The sequence below is a fragment of the Coffea arabica genome, chromosome 6e (assembly GCF_036785885.1).
Source record: "Coffea arabica cultivar ET-39 chromosome 6e, Coffea Arabica ET-39 HiFi, whole genome shotgun sequence".
NCBI lineage: Eukaryota > Viridiplantae > Streptophyta > Magnoliopsida > Gentianales > Rubiaceae > Coffea > Coffea arabica.
In genome coordinates this window covers 6,352,740-6,373,107 of record NC_092321.1, presented here as the reverse complement: position 1 = coordinate 6,373,107, position 20,368 = coordinate 6,352,740, and the positions used below count along the sequence as shown (strand labels likewise).

At 37.8% G+C, this 20,368-nt stretch overlaps 2 protein-coding genes and 1 long non-coding RNA gene across 4 annotated transcripts; 1 reads left to right on the top strand and 2 right to left on the bottom strand.

Annotated features, from left to right (window-relative positions):
- Positions 1-1,486: 1,486 nt before the first annotated feature.
- LOC113695169 (heptahelical transmembrane protein 1-like) lies at positions 1,487-4,190 on the bottom strand. The gene is made up of 4 exons (XM_027214168.2): positions 3,558-4,190; positions 3,311-3,403; positions 2,468-2,525; positions 1,487-2,382 (listed from the first exon to the last, which is right to left on the bottom strand). Exons 1-4 carry the CDS (start codon positions 3,923-3,925, stop codon positions 1,705-1,707), a joined length of 1,197 nt encoding a protein of 398 aa, XP_027069969.1. The 5' UTR covers positions 3,926-4,190; the 3' UTR covers positions 1,487-1,704.
- Positions 4,191-4,372: 182 nt separating this feature from the next.
- On the top strand, positions 4,373-6,115 carry LOC140009418 (uncharacterized). Its single transcript, XR_011816821.1, has 2 exons — positions 4,373-5,385; positions 5,538-6,115. It is a non-coding gene; the product is annotated as an uncharacterized lncRNA (long non-coding RNA).
- Positions 6,116-8,745: 2,630 nt separating this feature from the next.
- LOC113695570 (probable sucrose-phosphate synthase) lies at positions 8,746-16,889 on the bottom strand. Of its 2 annotated transcripts, XM_027214702.2 has the most exons (13): positions 16,526-16,889; positions 16,309-16,398; positions 15,054-15,295; positions 14,743-14,806; positions 13,834-14,529; positions 13,047-13,160; positions 12,802-12,933; positions 12,524-12,700; positions 11,770-11,823; positions 11,641-11,703; positions 10,595-11,530; positions 9,813-9,940; positions 8,746-9,378 (listed from the first exon to the last, which is right to left on the bottom strand). In XM_027214702.2, the coding sequence occupies exons 1-13, from the start codon at positions 16,706-16,708 to the stop codon at positions 9,099-9,101; spliced, it is 3,159 nt and encodes a 1,052-aa protein (XP_027070503.1). In that variant the 5' UTR covers positions 16,709-16,889; the 3' UTR covers positions 8,746-9,098. The 2 variants fall into 2 exon arrangements, with proteins under 2 accessions (XP_027070503.1, XP_071910897.1); XM_072054796.1 differs by lacking the exon at positions 16,526-16,889 and having other exon boundaries at positions 15,054-15,331; positions 16,309-16,404.
- Between the last annotated feature and the right edge of the window lie 3,479 nt (positions 16,890-20,368).

Sequence of the window (20,368 nt, the reverse complement as noted above, 5' to 3'; positions counted from 1 at the left end):
TAGGTTACATAAAGCAAAATGCTTTTTGTCGTTACTTGACTCAAAAGAAAAAAAGAAGGGAAAAAAATAAAACCACGTAATGAAACAAATATAACCTGCATAGTGATATTCAGCCCATCAGCAGTTCTCTTTCTTTCTTTCTTTTTTTTTTAAATGAAAGATTTTGAATTCGGGTCTCATAATTACAATCCCTCCAGCCACGCATCAGTAGTACTTATTATTATTATTCAACGAGGATTTTTTTCTCTTTAGCAATTGACCTTGATCCATTAAAATGCTTCACTTTTTTTTTTATTTTTTTGCCCATTAAAACGCTTCACTTTTTTTATTTTTTTTTGATAAATGGAAGGTCTTCAATAAACTACTGCCCTAACAAGATTGGGCTGTGATAAAAATAAGAATAATAATAATATAAAGGATGAAGGATGACTTTTAGGTTGGGAATAAACGGGATTATTGCTTATGTTAATTACCACCATACTATGAATCCAAGGTTCATCGAGTTCGTCCCCTGGACTTATTTAATGAGACCATTAATTACCACATGGCCAGAGAAAAGAAAACCCATGATTTCTCAGGTTGTCACAGCGCCAAGTAACTAAAAACCCATCACCCCATTATCCTAAATCTTGCCTCCCTTAGTTGATTTTTGATTAAACCATAGAGGCCCGGGGGGGGGGGGGGGGGGGGGGGAGAACGTAGTATTATACTAGTATATAATTAATGTGGTCATGAGAGCACCGACATATTTTGGTTCAGGGTAACAAAAATGGGATTACGTGTCTACATCTAGGAAAAAATATCAGAACGTCTTGCAGCTGTCAATGCTTCATTGTTGATGAAACACCCAGCAAGTACGAGTTACGTACCGCTCTAGATGATCTAAAGCTGGTAATGAAAAATTTTTTATGCTAATAGCTAGGGTTACCTGGTGGCTCTTGTCTTGTCTCAAGTCTTAACGATAAAAATTTGGATGATGATCATCTGGAAAGGACACTGCAAAGCGAAGACCTTGCAAAAAAAAAGTATATATATATATATGTTGATAGTGTATGTACTATCATTGTTTGATTCATGATATGTGTGTAAAAGTTAAATTTCAAATTCAAATTTTGTATAGTTATCATTCATTCAATGTTGACAGTGTATACTGCCAGTATGAAAAAAAAGATTAATCCAAAGATTTACATTGGCAGGCCATTGCGGTTGCGCAATCAAGCAGCCCACGAATGCCCACTGATTTGAATCTGATCAGCTGGGCCAGTTTAGGTTTAAAGTGGGAAGCTTGAATGGGCTTTTGTGCACATGTTGGATCACATTTAATCTGCACAGTGGTCCCGACCTGCTGTCTGAGACTGCGATTGATTAATGTAAACGAGCATGGGCCGCATCGCGCCCATTACATAAAAGATGACGACGCAGGGCAGGAGTGGTAATATATCCCATCCTATGTAATACTAGTAGAGTTTTTCGTTGCCATCAGATGTAGTGGTCTTAAACATAGGTGTAACATCACATACATGAACACTGATATCAGATGTAACATTATCCTCACAATTACAATTATGACTGTTGACTGACATGTAAAAATTAAAAAAATCAATGAAGAATGGTTTCTTCTCTATCCACGAGGGCGGGTGAAACTGAAAATCAACCCTCATAACTGTAAAACAATCTCAAAGTACTGACTGAGATGGCAGTATATCACTTCTCACACTCAACTCTGCCGCGGTACTCAAGAAAGATTTTCGCAGCACCATAATGTGCCAATGCACCCATGACCACAAAAACATGGAATAGTTGATGACTCTGACCTGTTAGATCAAAGAAACCAGGCTTCCATCTCTCCGGGATCCGGCTGATATAAAACATCGTCCCTGTTATATAGGATAGTGCCATGACTGCCTCGTAACAAAGTATCACATTGCGATGAGGATCATTCCAATTAACTACCACGGAATGGATTGCAGGGATGAGGCCAAAGAATCCCATGGACATGAAGAGAATAGCTCGAAAAGCGCGATATTTTCCTGTCGAAAATGCTGGTGTGAGCAGCGTTATGATAGTGCAGATGCCCATTACTGTGATTCCAATGAGATAAACCAATTGCCAATGGGGAGAACACTGGAAGACGTAGTAAATTGGGGGGAAAAAGGAGGTAATTATCATCACTGTTATCCCAGCATAGTCCATTTGCAGGAGGTGGAGGTTTAGGCGGTGGGAGTGGCAAGAAAACAGGTGGCAAATGCTGCTTGACAGGAGACAGAACATTGAACCTCCCAAGAAAATAAAGAATGGCCAACTTGTTGTGGCCATCTCCGGGGAAGTCATCTCCATTTGTAATTGTGGTTCCCGCTTCAGGTCAATGAGTTTGGTCGGCCCCTGCAACGAAAGAAACATATTATTAGGATTCCATTCACATCAAACTTAGATTATGTGATTTGGTGGTCAAGAACTGGGGACTCACCATAGAAAAATCCTCGGAGTTGTGAGAGACATTGGTAGATGCACTTGTGGGAAAATGCCTGCAACATTCGGTACATCATTTAATTTAAGTCAGGACTTTGCTAGTAGAGACTCCTTCAAGGGATCGCAGCAACTGTAGTAACCACTAACTAGAGTAATCAATTTTACTTTGGTCGAAGTTAAAAAAATAAAATAAGTAGAAAACTCATTATATCCTAAGGTAATAAATTGAGCATGTCTCGTACGGTTATGTTTCTTAACGCGTGGTCCATCCCACATCTCCCGCCCATGCCTAATCCTGATGTCCACAGGCAAGCCAGAAAAGAGATGGATAGCAATAAATACTAGTCCAATATAAATTCGACAGTGAGGGCAGCCCCAGAATCATATTCCCCCGAAGATGCTCAGCATAATCAGCGGCTACAGAAGCCTGTGTCTATTTTATTATGATGAACTCATTTTCAATTGTGGCATCGCACGTGACTGTGTATATAACTACAATTCTTGAGCTGTCAATTTATTTAAAGAATGACCCAACTCAAAGCCAGATGAATTATTTTAGTTCAGTGTTTAGTAAACTTGCACAGCGAATAATAGGCGACAGCTGCTAGTTGGTAGATGCCAGTTTACGACATCATATTCTCCCACATGCTGGGATTCACTGTCTCGAAAATAGAAAATTCATACGGAAAAATTGCTGATCATCAGTTTCACGTGACCATATAGGACTAAATGAATTTGCAGATGAAAAGGGACGAGTTATTAGCTTTCCAGAACAGCATCCAAATCGACCTTGGAACATAAAGAAAACCAGAGCAAGCAAACTCAGTTGTGGAAAACTTACCTAGTAAACATTGTAATGAAATCTGCCACTTGAGAAAAATGCACTGAATTTGCTATTGTCAATCCCAAAAACAACACAAATCCCAGCAAATGCCTGAAGAGACATGAATTGGAATGCAATTAGGAAATAGTAGTATCAAGATGGACATAATCAAGCGACTCTTTAAAGGCTTTAAGCAAACCAGAAGGATACTACTGAAATCAAGAAAAGATGAGCAATGGTTCTGATAGAGATAGTAAAAACTTACGTCCAAACGTTAAGGGTCTCATTATGCCAACGGAATAAGCTAAAGAAAGCTTCTTTGAGAGGCCAATCAGCTCTATAGTAATTAACTATGAACTCATTGTCTTTCATGTACTCTGGCAATTGATGAAATGACAAAAGACCGTATCTCTGTCGACGTTTCTCTATGCTTGTGCAACCCTTCAATTTCTTGTTGCTGGCGCAGCTGAATTTTTCCTCATCATCATCGATTTTGCTTGTGATCGCTGGGCTCACCTCCACAGTGACCAAGTTGCTGTTGGCCTGCTGCTGCTTCTGCAGCTGCAGCTCCTTCTTCTGATTCGCTATTTCCATCACTACCTTGGATTTTCTCCTTGCAACTTTCTTATGCATAATTCGACTCTGTCCCCCTCCAGGTAATTTTTACGTTCTTGTCTTTCCCTGGGGTTTGTTTGTCAGGTTGATGATAAAAAGGAGATCTTTTTTGGTTTGGCTCTGGCGTATGGGGGGACAGGAGGGAGTTGAAAGTTCATAACTGCAACATCGCCCTCAACAACCCACATTTAAAGAGAGTGCCACAGAATATCTCCCTTTTTTTTTCATTATTGTTTTGGGGGTTGGGGGGTGTGGAGCTCCGCTTCCATTCTCCCAGTTGACGGGCAATCACAAAGTTAGTTAGGCCAATACGGTGTGGTTAGGTTATCAGTAATTTCTTCACGTCACGCTGGTGTTATGATTTCGTTTTTCATTCAACACATGGCAATCGTGACAAACAATTTATGTCCCGTTCTACTCTTCTCGGGCCCGTTTGGAACCTGAGTTGTTTGGAAATTTATCTAAAACTTTGCACTATAGAAGTTTTTTGAAAAATTTTTTAAGATGAAAATTTTTTTTTCCTTTTCTTTTTTTCTTTTCTTTTTCTCTTTCTCTTTCTTTTTCTTTCCTTTCTTTTTCTTTTCTTTCCTCCCTTCTTCTTCTTCTTCTTCTTCCTCCTTCCCCCTCCCCCTTCCCTCCGCCGTTACCTCTACCTTTCCAGCAGCCATGGCCCTACAATTTTTTTTCTTTTCTTTCTTTTTCTCTTTCTTTCTTTCCTTTTTCTTTTCTTTCCTCTCTTCTTCTTCTTCTTCTTCTTCTTCCTTCCCCCTCACTCTTCCCTCGCGGTACCAGACGAACCAGCAACCATGGTCCCAAAATTATTTTTTCTTTTTCTCTTCCCCTCTTCTCCCTCTCTACTCCCCTCTCCCCCTCTACTCCCCTTCACCCCCCCTCTCCCTCCCGAAGCCAGAGAACCAGTGGCCATGGCGTGCACATTTTTTTTTTTTTGCCTTTTCTCTCCCCCTCTTCTCCATCTCCCTCTCCCCCTCTCCTCCCCTTTCCTACTCTCCTCTCCTTCCCCCTTCCCTTTTGTCCAATCCAGTCGCGTGACCAGATCGCAGATGCGGTCTGGTACAACACGACCAGACCGCAGCTAGGAAAGGGGGAGGGTGGCCAGGGAAGGAGAGGGGGAGAGGGAGAGGGAGAAAGGAAGAAACAAAAAAAAAAAGGGAAGGCCGGCGCCGGAATCAGCGGCAGAGGTGGTGGCCGGCGACGAAGGTGTGGTGGATGGGGGTGGGGGAGAAAGAAAAAGAGAAGTTTTTTGTGTATTAGATATTTTGAAGTGTGTAGATTAAAAAATTTGATAAGTTTTTTTGAGTTCCTGTAGCTAAAGTTGTTAAAAAACTAGTAGCTAAAAAACTTGGCCAAAAAACTCGATTCCAAACAGGCCCCAGAATTCCGGATAAAACTTTATTGCACTTGCTGAGAGGCCTACGTGCGTTCAAATTTTATACGTGTCGTATACATCAAGATCGCTAGTAAGTATTAAAAGAATTAATCCAAAATTTTAGGGAATGTACAATTCATGCAAATAGAGTACACTTGTACTTCAACGCCAACAACATGTTTATCAAGTTTTTTTTTTCGACAACAATAATAATTATATAATCTATTCTATCTTAATCTACAGGAAAAGAGAGTCTGAAAAAGCTTGTGTGTTAGGAGCTAATAAATATGCAGAATTGGCTAGATCAAGGGGATGTTATGGCACCACTCATAGTCCCACCTACAGCCCAAGGAGGGACTTAATTCCCTGGCGGCTAGGAAGCCAAGCGCAATGGTTACAACATGTTTATCGAGTTGCAGTCCAAAGACTTGGCGTAAAATTGAAGATCATCGACGACTCATAAATGCTTCTACAGGCCCAAATCTCACTACTGGCGAGAGGAAGATGCCATGTTTGACCACGCTTTGCCATCTCAAATGACTGTCTGAATTTTGTTTTTAGAATCGTGCCAAATATATGTCTTTCTTTTTTTTTCTTTCTTCCTTTCCTTTTTGAAAAAGATCTTAATTGCAATGAGGACTAACTAGAAGAATTTGATTGAGCGAGTGGGTTGATACAATTGCAACAGTCAAGGGATCAATGTAGGAGCAAGAGATACTGGAGGGAGGCACCACTGAATTTATTTCAAGATAGATAAGGTGGTACCACGATATCTTTGAAAATGGAAACCCATGCATATTGGGTTCTTGTGGATTGTGGAATATTCTGCTTTCAAGATGCTTTTATGAAATTGTTGAAGAAGTAATAATTATGTGGTAAACCGAACGCCAGTATGGCCGTATGATTGTGGGGAAATGTCATCACAATCGCCAGATTCTTGGGAGCATCCTTAAATATCAGACATGTTTCTTATCCCTTGGAAATTTGGCGACTCAAGAGTTTTTTTTTTCCCATCCAGATGCTCCAAACCGCGACTTTTCCCTCTCTAGTCCGCCGGAAGTCAATGGAGCCCTGATTGTTCACCTGTACAAGTGCAAATTGTGCATTGTTAGTTGCAAAGGTTTCCTAACCATTTTGGTTGGGCCAATATTAGCTGAAGGTATATTAGCTGAATTATCCTTTATGATGGATATTAGGCAGCCTCTAATCCACTGGTGGGGACAAAAGTCGCAGACTTTGTTGACTCTATCGTTTTTCCAATTGCAAACCAGTAGTAATCAGTAACTGGTTGCCTTTAAGACACTTCAAATCTAACTACGTACGACTTACTTTCATTGTCCACGTGATAACGTCTCAGTATTTTTTTTTTTTGGCAATAACGTGCCAGTTCGGTATAATATCCAACTTGTAAAAGAAAAAATACGAAGAATGGCCATCAAGGGATATCCGTATTTTGGACAAATATTCAACTGCTCCCGTAGAATGAGCAACAAGTGGATGTATGGGAGAGGATTGGATTGAGTGGTAAAACGGAAAAAATTGTAAATAGAAGATATTGAATTCAAAATTTCTCACTTATCAAATATATATATATAGTTGATACATATTCCAAAAGATTTGCAAAGAGCACATTATTGTATCTTTTACTTCCTTTTCAGTGAAGTTATAGTTTGTTCCACATATATATATATAGGACCTAAACCCTAAAATGGAAAAAAGGCAAAAAAAAAAACAACGGGGAACTAAAAAAGAGAAAAAATTTTAATTCTTCCTTTTACGTGATGATATGTTATAGACACCGTTGAACCGTTAGAAAGGTTACGAACTGTAATGCATAACAAATAGAAAAAGCTAATGTTACGAGTTTAGAAAAACTATTTAGAACCCGTTTGGAATTATGGTAACTTATTAAAAATACTTCACCTTATAGAAATTTTAATAAGAGTACTTATTAAGTGTTCAAGTACTTTTAACTATATTGTTTGGATGTATAGTTCAATAAGGACTTATTGTATTGGATAATATGTAATTTTAAAATTTTTGAATGTATTTATCTCTTTATTTAGTTTATAATATATGATACAATGATTAAATTTAATGTTTTGTTTTTTTAAGTACAAAAATTATTTTAAAAGCACTAAATTTTAGTTTTTGTTAAAAATACTTTTAAAACCAAATGTTCCATTTCTAATTTTACGGGATGATGTTTATCAAATATCTTAAAAATACTTTCAGTATCTGAAAATGCTTTTGATATAAAAGCACCGCAAGTCCAAACAGAACCTTAAATGCGAAGAATGAGTGGTTAATGCATTTGAATCACAGTACGAAATGGAGATTTTTTGTCTCATGGTAGCCTGCTTCAGTCGAAACTTTCGTTATTGGGTTAGTTATACACTTCACATGTTTCTGGCGATTCACATAGCATCATTAAATGATACAAGTTTTGAATAAGAATCTAAAACGCACTAGGACGCCTTTGTTGTTGATCATTTACTCCGAGTACGAAATGGCTAAGTTGTCAATCATTAATTGCAAATTTGTAGTGCATCAATTCACCAAGAACTCGTAATCCTATGTCATCGAATTGTGTGGAACCTCTCGACGTCGATGGTCCTAAGTTTTTAAACTGTGTGGGTACACCGGAGCTAAGGTCGGTGAAATTAATCCGCTTGGCTGGTCATAGTTGCATGATGGATGTCAACGCCTTCGAGAGTAATGTAACTTCAATTAATTGTACTAGTAGACTCGTAGTAGCAGTAGTACTATTTATGACCACTACAACATGAATTAATTAATCATTTGCTTTGAAGCTTTAAATATTTTGGGTGAAGTGAAATGATCACCAGAAAAGGCTTCATAAAATGGCAAATCCAACATCCATAACCATTTTGTGGAGGAGGCTCCGACTTGTATGCGGCAGGCAGGGCACCACCGAGGCCGCCATATAAATCCAGACATGCACTTGGCAATTGCCCATAATTCCTTCCCATTTAGAATATGCATGTATATCGCTGTAGTACGTACTAGTATTTCTTTTGGTTGGGATAGGAGGAGGCTCTGCAAAAAAAAGAAATGCGTAGCTGTAATTAATCTTTGGAAATTTTGATGGCTTGTTTAGCAATAATATGTTTTCTGCCTTCGTGTTACGCTAAGCTAGTTTTTCTTGTTTTGGTTCGACTTGACAGAAACAATCAGGTCGAGGATGCTGAAGTGGTTAAGGAAGGACTGATTAAATATGTTTAATGGCCGATTTCTATGGTTACAGTTCTTGCTGTATACTTGTTTCTTGTTTGTGCTTTTGTCCGGTTGAAAATGGTCTAGGCCCGAGGTTGAGTGTGCCCATTTATTTAGAAGGTGAGAGCAAACATAACCTGTCATTCTGTCAAAGAAGAAAGAAAGACGTGCATGTGATTGTGCGAGATATTCAAGCGTAATCCCACACTCAACCTGGAAAGGAACAACTCATTGATCCTATAGCTTTCAGCATTACAACGATGTCTCCCTCAACTACGATACAAAAAGGAATTTACAACACCTATACAGCATAACTTAGTTGGCCACTTTAGTTTAGCCCATTTATCAACAGGTCGAAAGCACCAACCGTGCCAGTTTCAAAGCAAGAACGAAATTAACGAATAGAATCATACACTGATGGTTTTTATCAGGGCATTATAACAAGGTAGCAAAACTTTTTGCTTCGAGGATCTTGGCAACTCTACGAGCAACGGAGAAACAGGCCAATTATTAACACGATATATAGTTCATGTCAAACTTTTCTGTGCTGTGCGGAAGTGCAAATTTCTAGCTTTTGAGAACCCCTAGCTTTTCTAACGAGTCGCGCAGTTCAGCACAGCTGCAGTCTTCACTTGTCTGAATAAGGTTCGGATTGTCAAATGCCACCACATCGGTAAGTGGGTAGCTTCTGTTGGCATGAAGTTGGCTGCTTTCTCCACTGCAAACTCCTTTCAGTATCACAGACTTATGCACACCACCAAGTAATCCTTCATAATCAGTGTCCCCACTTTCTCCAACAAAAACCACCACTTTTGACAAATCCATACCCCATCGAAGATACAGGTACCTAAAGAAGATGTTTAAGAATCACATGTGATCAAAAAATCTTTCAAGTATAACAGAGAAAATAGTACTTGACTTCTCTCATGTTCAAGAAGACATTTTCCAGTACAGATGTGCTATAGCTAACTATATGACCTGACACACAAGCAGCAAGAGGAAAAAACAGTAGAGGCTGTCAACATGATTACTTCCTCCATTGGTATATTCTAAGAATCAATATTTATGGGCATGCCCAGTAATACTAGCTCAGTAGTCAATGATAAAAGCTATACAAACTACGATCTCAGAGTTCTCTTTCAGTATTAGGAGGATAGTGCATTAATTGCAAGTATCAAAGCTATAAAAAGCAAGATGACTTGAGGAAACAACAGGAAAATAATACAGAACTAACAGTTCTGAAAGAAAAACGTCATCCTCATTAGTATATCAGAAGCAAACCTGAGTGCCTGGCAACGAGATGCTAGCACTGGAATGACATTAATCTTACTCCCGTTTTGACAATAAATCACATGACAACGAAGAGCCTGAATCCTCATTACTTTCCTGAGTTCCCTCACTGGAGGAACCTGTAAAGACAAAATTATTTTTCAAAAAATGGTGTTTGATACTCTCCTAGAAAAATGCAGAGTTTATAGTCACTGAAATAAATCAATAAGTTATTAGAGGCTATATACATCTCATGCAAAGGACTAAAAAGAAAAAAAAACATATCGGACCGCTTGCATAAGCATGAAAAGGACTAAAAAGAGCCAAGTTCTCTAGAATGTGCTATGATTAAGCAAAAGATCTCTAAGAACATTGAATACAAGTACCTAAGGTGGCTATCCAGAAAGGAGGATTTGAATTACGAAACATAAACCATACATCTAATAAATTTAGAGAAGCATGAAATCAGCAGTAGGCAATAAAGTAGCTAGAAAACTGAAGTAAGAACCTTGATGAAGGGAACATTCAAAAGTATGAAAAATTGCTACTGTTAAGAGAATTTTATAAAAGAAAGCTACTAGTAAAAAGTGGTTGCATTGAGCCAGAATTCCAAACTAAGAAAATAATAATCTCGAACAATGCTACATCAAAATTTGATTATGAGGTTCATCAATGACTTCAACAACATCAACCACAGAGAGCTCACAAAACTAAGTTCCACAATCCACTCAGAGAGAGAGATAGAGAGAGAGAGAGAGAGAGTAAGTGCTGAAGATAGGAATTTGGAAACTTACCACTCCTGGCTTGCAAACTTTAAACGAATAGCAGTAGTCAGCTGAGTTCTTTTCATCTTCAACCACAATGTGTTCTTTGTCATCGCCCTTCTTATCAGTAATTGAGGCCGCCCACCGCACCAATGTCTTCCTCAACCCTTCGCCACCCCAGCGGTATTCAATATGTGAATGGTAATACAAGTCAACTACGAAAGGGTTCTCATCAGAGTGAAGTGATGAATAATAAAGATCACCACCACTGTTGCAAATAAAAGCATCAAAATCAGTAGGATTCAGACGCTCTGAAACCAGAAAAGAACGTAGTTCTGACATGTTAAAAGATGTGGCTAATATAAATCCTATAGAGCCTTCTGCCTTTTCCTTCTCCAAAGCATCAAAAATCCTTTTGACACTTTCTGAAAGGCCTGTAGAAGCACCACAATCCACTGCAATTACAAACATGTATTTCCTCCTCCTGAGTGCTGGGAACTTACCAGCACCAGAGTTTTGGTCACCTTTGTCTGTGGAACCAGATTTCTGGGTACTCTTCTGCACACCCCTGGACCAACTCAAAACTGCAGTTTCTAACTTGCTTTTTCGATCATCAAGATCCAAAGACCCATCACCATTTTCCTTACCCACGTTTTTATCCCCATCAAGTGAAAACTTCAAATTCAAAGATATATCCTGTATATCTCTTAAGGAATCACTAGGTGAATCAGATTCTGAATTTTCATCATCATCATCATTTCTCAACCATCTTGGTTGCCTTGGTTTGCAACTTGCTATCTTAGTTAAATATGTTTTACAATGTTCAGGCCATGAGAAAAGGTGAATGTTTTTTAATCCATTTGCCCTGCATTTTGCCCAAAGTTGCTTGTCAGCAACCAGCTTCAAAAGAGCATCAGCAATGGACTGTTGATTATGTGGATCAACAAGAAGACCGTTGTCAAGAACCTGTCAAGGACAGAATATTAATCTGACAGATCTTGTCTCCAGAGAACTTTCCACAATATCATGTAAATCCTTCATGTTAGTTAAATTTGCAAACATAAACATTTGCATACCCTGTGTATATCGACAGGACCACCATTTCTAGTTGCAACAATTGGCAAACCGTAAGCTGCTGCCTGTTGAATAGAAGATAAATCATTGGCGCCATAGACAAACTTAGATCAGTTTCCTGAGAAGGTTACCTCTATTAAAGTAAGTCCAAAAGGCTCGATGAACGCTGGATTAATAAAAACACCCTGCCAAAACATAACTAAATATGGTTAGATAACTAAAGATGCATTTCCTCCAGGAATGCATATCTGCAAGCAAATATGTACAAGGCCTCCTGGATTGACATACTCGTAAGGATAGCAAACGTTTATAGAAGACATACAAATTGGCATGAAATCTAGACAATCTGCAAGCTACATTAACACATTACTTGTGCTGTTTACTACTCTTCACTATATAACGACGAGTTCTCAATTGATGGCATGCCTATAGTTGCCTTTCACATTTGTTCTTGTCCAATCATTCAGTTACCAACCTGCTTGATTGCATACCAACCTGCTTCTCAACAGTGGATAAATCTACCACTAGGCAATGTACAACCACTACTATTCATCATTAGCTATAAAGGTAAGACAGCAAGGAAAAGATAGGTACCCATCAAGTGAAGAAGAAAGAGGGAGCTTAAACCACTCATAGCATACAGCTGTCAATGACCCTCTCCTATGCATCTTATAAGCGATTAGCAAACAAAAAGAATGCCTGAATGCATCACACAGCACCATCCAAATGTACTAAAAGACAGATTAAACTCAACTAAGTAGAACTGTAATCACACTGAGTCAGAATTGGTGACAAATAGCATATGTTCCATGCACCATGCAGGACATAGATAAGTTTGGCAACATTTAAATTGAGAGAAGAAAGAAGAATAAGAAAACAGATTACCTTTGTCTTTGCTGCAAGACGGTATATGTCAGGAACATCGGACTGCTTGTGATGTTTTGGATATGCCACTTGACCATAAAGATCATACTTGTCTATCAACTTTAGTATTGAAAGTAGAACAGAAGCATTAGTGCTTGACATTTCATCAACATCATCACGGTTCCCCATTATCAACGTCTGCAAATTACAAAGAGAAACAGCTCAATGAGAAACTACTTTTGTCCCATATTGAGGGGAGGGAAAAAAAAAAGAGGAGTTACACTAATAATCCAACTCACAAGGTTAGCAAGTTCTTGAAGCGGACGACATTCACCAAATGCTTTGACCAATGTCGTTAGGTTCTTTTTGGGATCTGGCCTGGCAAGGGCTAGTATCATAGGCTTTCGTGGATTTGTGAAGAAGTGCATTATCTGCATGACACCACAAAAAGATAACTTGCATAACAGCAAAAGGAGAAAGAAATAAATGAACAAAATTAAGAGGAATGCAGCTGCAGATTCGGTATAATCAAGACAATTAAGACCTCTCCCCAAATATGTGGATCCGGAGACTTTCCATCTTCATTTCCTTCCGTTTCACCATCCATGTCACCATCATGTGGGACAATGTGATGGAACTCCATCCCAGGAGGAATGACCTGCAAAAGAAATATGTATATCACATAAAGGACTTGATACTTCACTTTCCAGCTGATCTTAGAAAGGAGCCAATCTGATCAACCAACTCTCGAAAATTTGATCCAATATCAGAAAGAATTATGAGAGCTTAATACATGAGATAACTTATAAGTCCATGAGCAATTCTAATTTGTTGCATGCTTCATCTCTCAAGAATTAAAATGATATGGGGTGACAAAAAGTTACAACCAGGGTCATAAATCAAGCAAATTCAGGAAATGCAATTGCAGAAGCAGAAAGAAAAATAAAAGAATCAGCAAAGGAGTCAACAGAGGCAGACGCTGCTACAAAATACTTATACTTGACAAGGAGCAACAGGAGTCTATATACATTATTCTACGAAAATAAGGAATATACTAGACTCGAAGTGCATAGCATCTTTTCAACCTTAGCTTAGTCAAGTACAACTCGCTTAAGCAGAAAAAGTATCCAACTTAACATGTATAGGCAAAGTTGAAAAAGGTTTAAGAAAACCAGCAGTGTCTTCCACCAAACTCAACATTTGATCTCAATCGTAGTAAAAAATTGTACAAGAATGGAATAAACAAACAAAGATTTTGTGGTTTACAACATTAAACAGATAAAATGGAACTTCATCAGCCAGTATAGTTCCAAGCAAAAATGAAAACTTACAGCCATTCGAGGCATGAATCTGCCATAACAGCTAACATTGCGCCTGATCCTAGCCCGCAATTTCCTTCCCAGGATCGGATCAAAGCCATCATATAAACGCCATTGCTCCTCAATCTCCTGTCTTGTGCTTGTTATGACAGTTTCAGAGGCATCAAGTGATATCTCCTCTGCCTCTATCCTGCGCATTATTTTGTATGTAGAATTTATTTCATCCCTTGACAGTCTACCCTGTCTCAAAAGTTGCTCCAACTTATCTCGACCAAGGGAATGACCAGTGAAAAGCATGGGAACATTTAAAGCCCCAGATAGAAGAGCTGCAGAATCACCAGCATCTGCATAATGTCCATGAATAGCAACAGGCCAGACAGGATGTCCACCACCAACTTGCTCACCAAGAACTTTGGACATCTGGATTATATGGCTAAGTGCACCATCAACAAATTCAGAAAGGTAAGGCCACAGAAGCTCCTTAGGAATGTATTTGTCTCTAGGGCCAAAAGGAATGCGAATAAGATAAGCCCCACTGCTCTCCCCCATCTCATTTAAACCTTCCGAATTTCTAGGAGGCAGCATCTCAGTGGGTTCACCGTAACTCCAATCTACTTCCGGTGATGATACCTGCCTCGTAAGTAAATCAACCCGATATACACCTGGCATTGAACCTAAAGCCCTTGCAAGTTCGACTACATACTTCACCTGAAATGCATGAATCCCAGTGTCTTACTCATTTCTTTTGGATAAGCAGCTAGGTTACCAAAAAAGAAACAAAATTTTAATGAAGTACCTTACTTAAGATTCCTTGAGCAACTATGAGAGCACAAAAACTACCAGAAAATGCTGTCTAGCAATCATTCAATGAATGGGACTAGGCTTAGTACATGATAAACAGTGTCTTATAACCAAATATACCTGACCACCAGTATCAGAATCCCGTCCAAGCTCCATGTTTTCACCACGAATCAGTCCATGAAGGCTGCAATAATATTATGTGTTAAGAAAACAGTGAGGATAATCACGCAGACAAGATATCACAAACAGCATCATATGAAACAGAACAAATCTTTCCAAATTCTCAAAACATTGCCAGCAATTATCATTAAACAAATTTACAGCGAAAGACTGCAGAGGACGTTATGAACATCATGTTAGAAGAGCCCATTGAGATCATCCCTCTCTCAGCATTACAAAGTAATGAGTCAGTAATGTGTGAACTTCTATACCTTATCAATACAATATACCATTTCCTTTCCTTCTGCTGACTAGCCCAAGCTTCCATTGTTTCAACAGAGCTTATTCTGGGCAATCGACCCCTATTGCTCTCACCATGTGCCAAAAAGTCACCAACTGTATCTCCTTTCTCCCCTTCTGATAAGTCTTCAGACATATCAGCAACTGCTTCTCTGCGGCCCCTTTCACGTTCAAGACGGCGTTTAGCCATCCTCTGAGCTTGCTCTCCCTCAAGCTACAAAAACAGACCAATAATTCCATTCTTCTCACACTGCTACCATGCACAGATGAGAATCAAGAAATCACATATTTTATGCATTTCTTTGACAAGAAAAACAAACTGGCATGTGTTAATCGTCCTTTAAAGACCATAATGGAAAAGAAAAGCAAGTTATACTAATTCCCTCATGCACTAATGACTAACTTCCTGTTTTGGATTCCCAGAATAGTTTCTTCTAAAAGCACGAGAATTTAACTTACTATTATTCATTTTAATGCCAAAAATAATTAACTTTCACACTTTAATGAGTCTACAACCATGTTTGCATCCTAAAGTGCTCAATAATGACAATAAATTCTGACGACATCTTGAATGGCCTCATGGCTGAAGTTCTCAGCTTGCTCAACCAAAAAACATGTAATTATTCCAGTACATGAAATTTTGGGCAGAACTCACAAATATAAAGCTAATATCATTTTTGTTCTCCACTCTTCCACATAATAATTTACTGATCTCTGAATTCAAGTAGAAGAAACAAAAAATAGGGTAATGACGCAGTGTAATCAATTAATAAAAACAGTGACAAACCCTATGGGGAACGTATAATGACTTTGCGACAAAATTGTTTCAAGAAAAAGTGTTTTAGTGGAAAGAAAAAATGTTTAATATATGCAGTAACAGAAGAACAGACTTCGTACTTTTTGTGAGTTGTCATAGAAACTGACGCCACACGAAAGAGAAATAAAAATACTCATAACAATATAACAAAAGCAGACAAATGTTTGTCTTTTCTACATGACACACTCAATACTTGATGAAGCATGTAAGGTCACTTAAAAATTTGAGCCCTATCATCCATGCAACTCGAATTTGTTCATTTCAGCTATCACCGTTGAAATAAACGTACCAATATGCACATAAATCTAAAATTCCATCAAATTGAATCAAGCATATCCATAATAACTATATTTTAAACAGATTTCGCGCTAAAAATTAAAAAAAAAAAAAAAAAAAGGCAAGTAGAAGACCTGCTTTTTCTGGCGAGCCAAATTCCAAATACGCCAGCACAAATTCTCAAGCCTGGTATTCCTCTCTTGCGGACTCCGGGTCGCTTGCGCCTATCCAACGTTCAAAAATCATTCATCCATTCATAAATCTCAACTCGAACACCAACTTTCTTTTTCGTCATTCTATATAGTTGAGAAAAACAGAGTAGCAGACTAGTGGTAAGAGTGGAACACTTACGCGGGCCCAAGAGCGGTGGAGATCGGTCTCATCAAAGCCGGTGATGACCTCCTCCACGAAGTAGCGAGTTGGGCTGAACCTCCCTCTTTCTCTGAGCAGAAGTGACGACTTGGCATCATCAATCCCTGGTCCCACATCTAATATCGCCTCCAAGTAACTGTTTATCCAGTCATTTCCCGCCATCACCACCGCGGCGGCGCACCAGTTACGTTCACCACCACCACCACCACCACCACCACCGCGCTTCTAGAGTTCAGATATACACTATTTACAGGCAGAAAACAAAAGAAAAGAAAAATGGCTGGGGCTCTGGAAATTTCTGGGTTTTGAATAATAGGGATGGGGGAGAGTGGAGACGTGATGTAAGGACACTGTCACTGGTAAATTGATTTTTGGGAGAAAAATGAAACAACAGAGAGCGGTGGCAGCGGAGTAAGAAACGGACGCCACGTATATAGGAGGGTCTGTTTCCCGAGACCGTAAAATACCTTACCATTTCCATTTTAATTTAAAGTGAATTTTGAAATACCTCTGCCACTTGAGGTCTGTACTCTTTGGCAATTGGAAACACCTCCCATTAACTGTTCTTAATTATACCAAAGCCCATTTGTGATTGTTCATCTACCATCACCATATTACATACTTATGATGAATTTTGCCTGTGATTTCCCCTCTCTTCTTTTTTTTTTTTAAATGTTTTGATATTGATTGAATTTCTCCATTTGACAACATGTACACGAAGTATTTTATTATATCTATATTAGTTGAAGGTTTAAAAAACTATTATGATAAGCTGCACTTGAGAGTCTTTATGTATCCTATTGAGCAGAAAAAGCAAATAATCAAATAGATTGATTGTGTGTTCTTTTTTTTTTTCCGTCTAAACCTATTGTGTACTTTAAGAACATATGACGCATCTTTATTTTGTAAGAAGTAACTAAATCTTATAAAAAAAATTACTATGTTGACTTCTATAAATAATAGGATAAATTTTAGAACATATTATATTTCATAGGCAAACGCTGGTTATATGTAGATTGTCCTACATTCAAATATTCATATATTGTTAGAAATAAGAAAACAAAAATAAAATACTTTTGTATATTCTTATCAAGTAGGATTTATAAATATTTTATTTACACGTTATCCTCGAAGTCATAAAAGTCCGGTAAACAAATATTTTCTACTAGAAAGAGAACTACTTGTTTTCAGTTAAAAGTTAGCACCTAATCTCGTGTTACTTTCATATTATTTAGGTTTCTTAAGCAAAATTACTGAGAGAAGGTGTTCATAGCTTAAATTCGCCGTTTGTCAAAAAAGAAAAACTTAAGAAAAATTTTAAATTGGACAAAAAGAAGTATAGCCTTTGACGTCAATAATGCAAGGGGTCTTCCCGACGATTACGACAAATATTGCGGAGGCTTGTGTTATTAAAGGAGACACATTTCATTTGTTTCTTCCTTTATATTTTCTTACGGTCTTAAACAGTAGAATTTTTTGCTGGAAAAATACGAGAACCTGTTCCTTGAGGAAGGTTGGCATGTCACGCATATACTAGACCCGGCCTGCTCAGCGTACGAATGCTTGGGATTCATAGAGAGTGAAAACCAATACACAGTCTAGCGAGTAGAGAATCTATTAAATTTTGCAACTAATTGACTTTTTTAGAGTATCAGATTTCCGCAAACTTTAATGAATAGTAAAGGAATATGAAGGATTGTTCTCGTAATATGCTCTGAGTTTTTCATGGGACACAATTGCCCTTGCTTTGTCAACACAAAATGTCATGCCTTTCAAAGTACTTTTAACTCTAGCTCCAACTCCAAGCCTACCAACCAATACGAGCAAAACTGGGGATGTAAATGGGTCGGATCCGAATCCGAAATTTAATGAAAATATTTGAATTTGAAATTGGATTCAGACAAGTCTCAATACATTGGTTCGGATTTCCACGACTGGGTATATTTCCTTTTAAAAATTAATTGAGTATGATCATTTTTGTTTATACACATAATTTAATCAATACAATATTAACAATATAATTAAATTAATTCTAACAATCACTTGATTTATAGAAACTATTTTTAATTTAATATTAGTGGCTTAGTAGCAAATTTTGATGAAATGCATAAATTTATATTAAAATAATTATACTAATCAGATCTGGGTCAAATTCAGACAGGCGAATCTATTACTTATTTTGTATCTGAAAAAATGGACCAGCTCGGAGATAGGTCCAAACAAAAGCCATAGAAATGATTGCAATTCCGGAATCTGCACCTTTATACAAATCAATTAGTAGTTCGTATCTATCAATAAATTAGAAAAAGACAGGGGAGTTGAAAAATACCAATTGAAAATACCAGCTTCTTTTTGTGCTGCCCAAGATCATTGCACCGAATGAAATGCTGGTTTTTTCAACTCACTATTTGATTTTCCATTTGACCAAAAATATATATAGTATAGAGCCGAAATGTTAGGTCTGATGAATTCTTACTTTTGGCTTTGTGAAGTATCATCCTAAAAACTCCAATGAGTTGCAAAGATGGCGAATTTGAAGGGACATGAATATGTCTGCTAGCGAAGAAATGAACGGAGGCCAAACAATTGTTCGGGCCATTTAAGTTGCGGAGACTAATTAAATTAGTCTTTACCATGAAATGTCCATACACCAACATGATTGATCTCCAACTTGCGTGTAGTATGCATGTTTAGAATTCTTTTTTTTTTTTTTAAATAAAAGTTTGCAAGTATTTACCTTTGAATCCTATCAACACAGTGCTCACATCAGCAGGAAAGCATGCGTCCATAACCACAAGTTGCTTACAAGTTTTCTTAGAAATTACTCACTAATATAGTCACCCAAAACCATAAGTCGGTTACAAGTTTTCTTAAAAACTATCAACTAATATAGTTCTCATATCGGCAACGAAATTTGAATACACGACTTTCTGTGAAGAAATGACATGTTCTTACTAATTGAACTAACTTATATTGACGCATATTTAGAATATTATTTTGATATTCTACTGTGAATGAACACTATAGTGGCAAAAGAAATACACATTTCATTAAAACAAAGAGAAAGTTTTGAAATGTGAAAGAGCAAGTATTTCTTAAAATCTAAACATGACAAAAAAAAAAAAAAAAGGCGGAGTAGCTCAGTTGCAAGACCATTCAAAAAAAGAGAGCGGGGTGATTGATATCTACTTATGTACCAGTTTCTCGTGGCGACATTAAGTGATAACCAAAGCCCAGGGGCGATAATGTAAATAAATGAGAAAGTGGACAAAAGCAGTCTAACACGTGGAATGATCCAAGATTTTTTTTTTAAAAAAAAGGGAAAAAAATGTTGAAGATTAGCTGTAGCATTTCACCAAGAAATTATTTTAAAGTACAAAAAGAAAGCCAAGCCTTTTTGCTAAGAAGGTCCACAAGCCATGCTATAAAATGCTACCTGTTCATTATTTTCCTCGCAATTATGCAGCATAAGTAGGTCCACCAAACTAATCTTATAGTATCTGTTCTCGTAACAATTCTTTAATAAGTTTATGGATTTCTTATGTCAATGATATGCAACTAAGGTATTGGATGCTTGCCAGGCCAACCTTTTTATTTCATCGAATTCACTGCCCGCGGCCAGGTGGTACTCTGCCCGTAATTCTTACTAATACTGCAAACGAATCAAGTGATTTGGACATGCGAAGGGAATATTCTCTTGAGCCCTTTGATCTTCGAAAATTTCAGTTTCGGACCTGGTGGAATCTGAGAACGATGTGCTGAGGAAACTCTCAAAATCCCACGAATAAATTTGCGGCACAGCGAGCAAGATAACAAAATTGC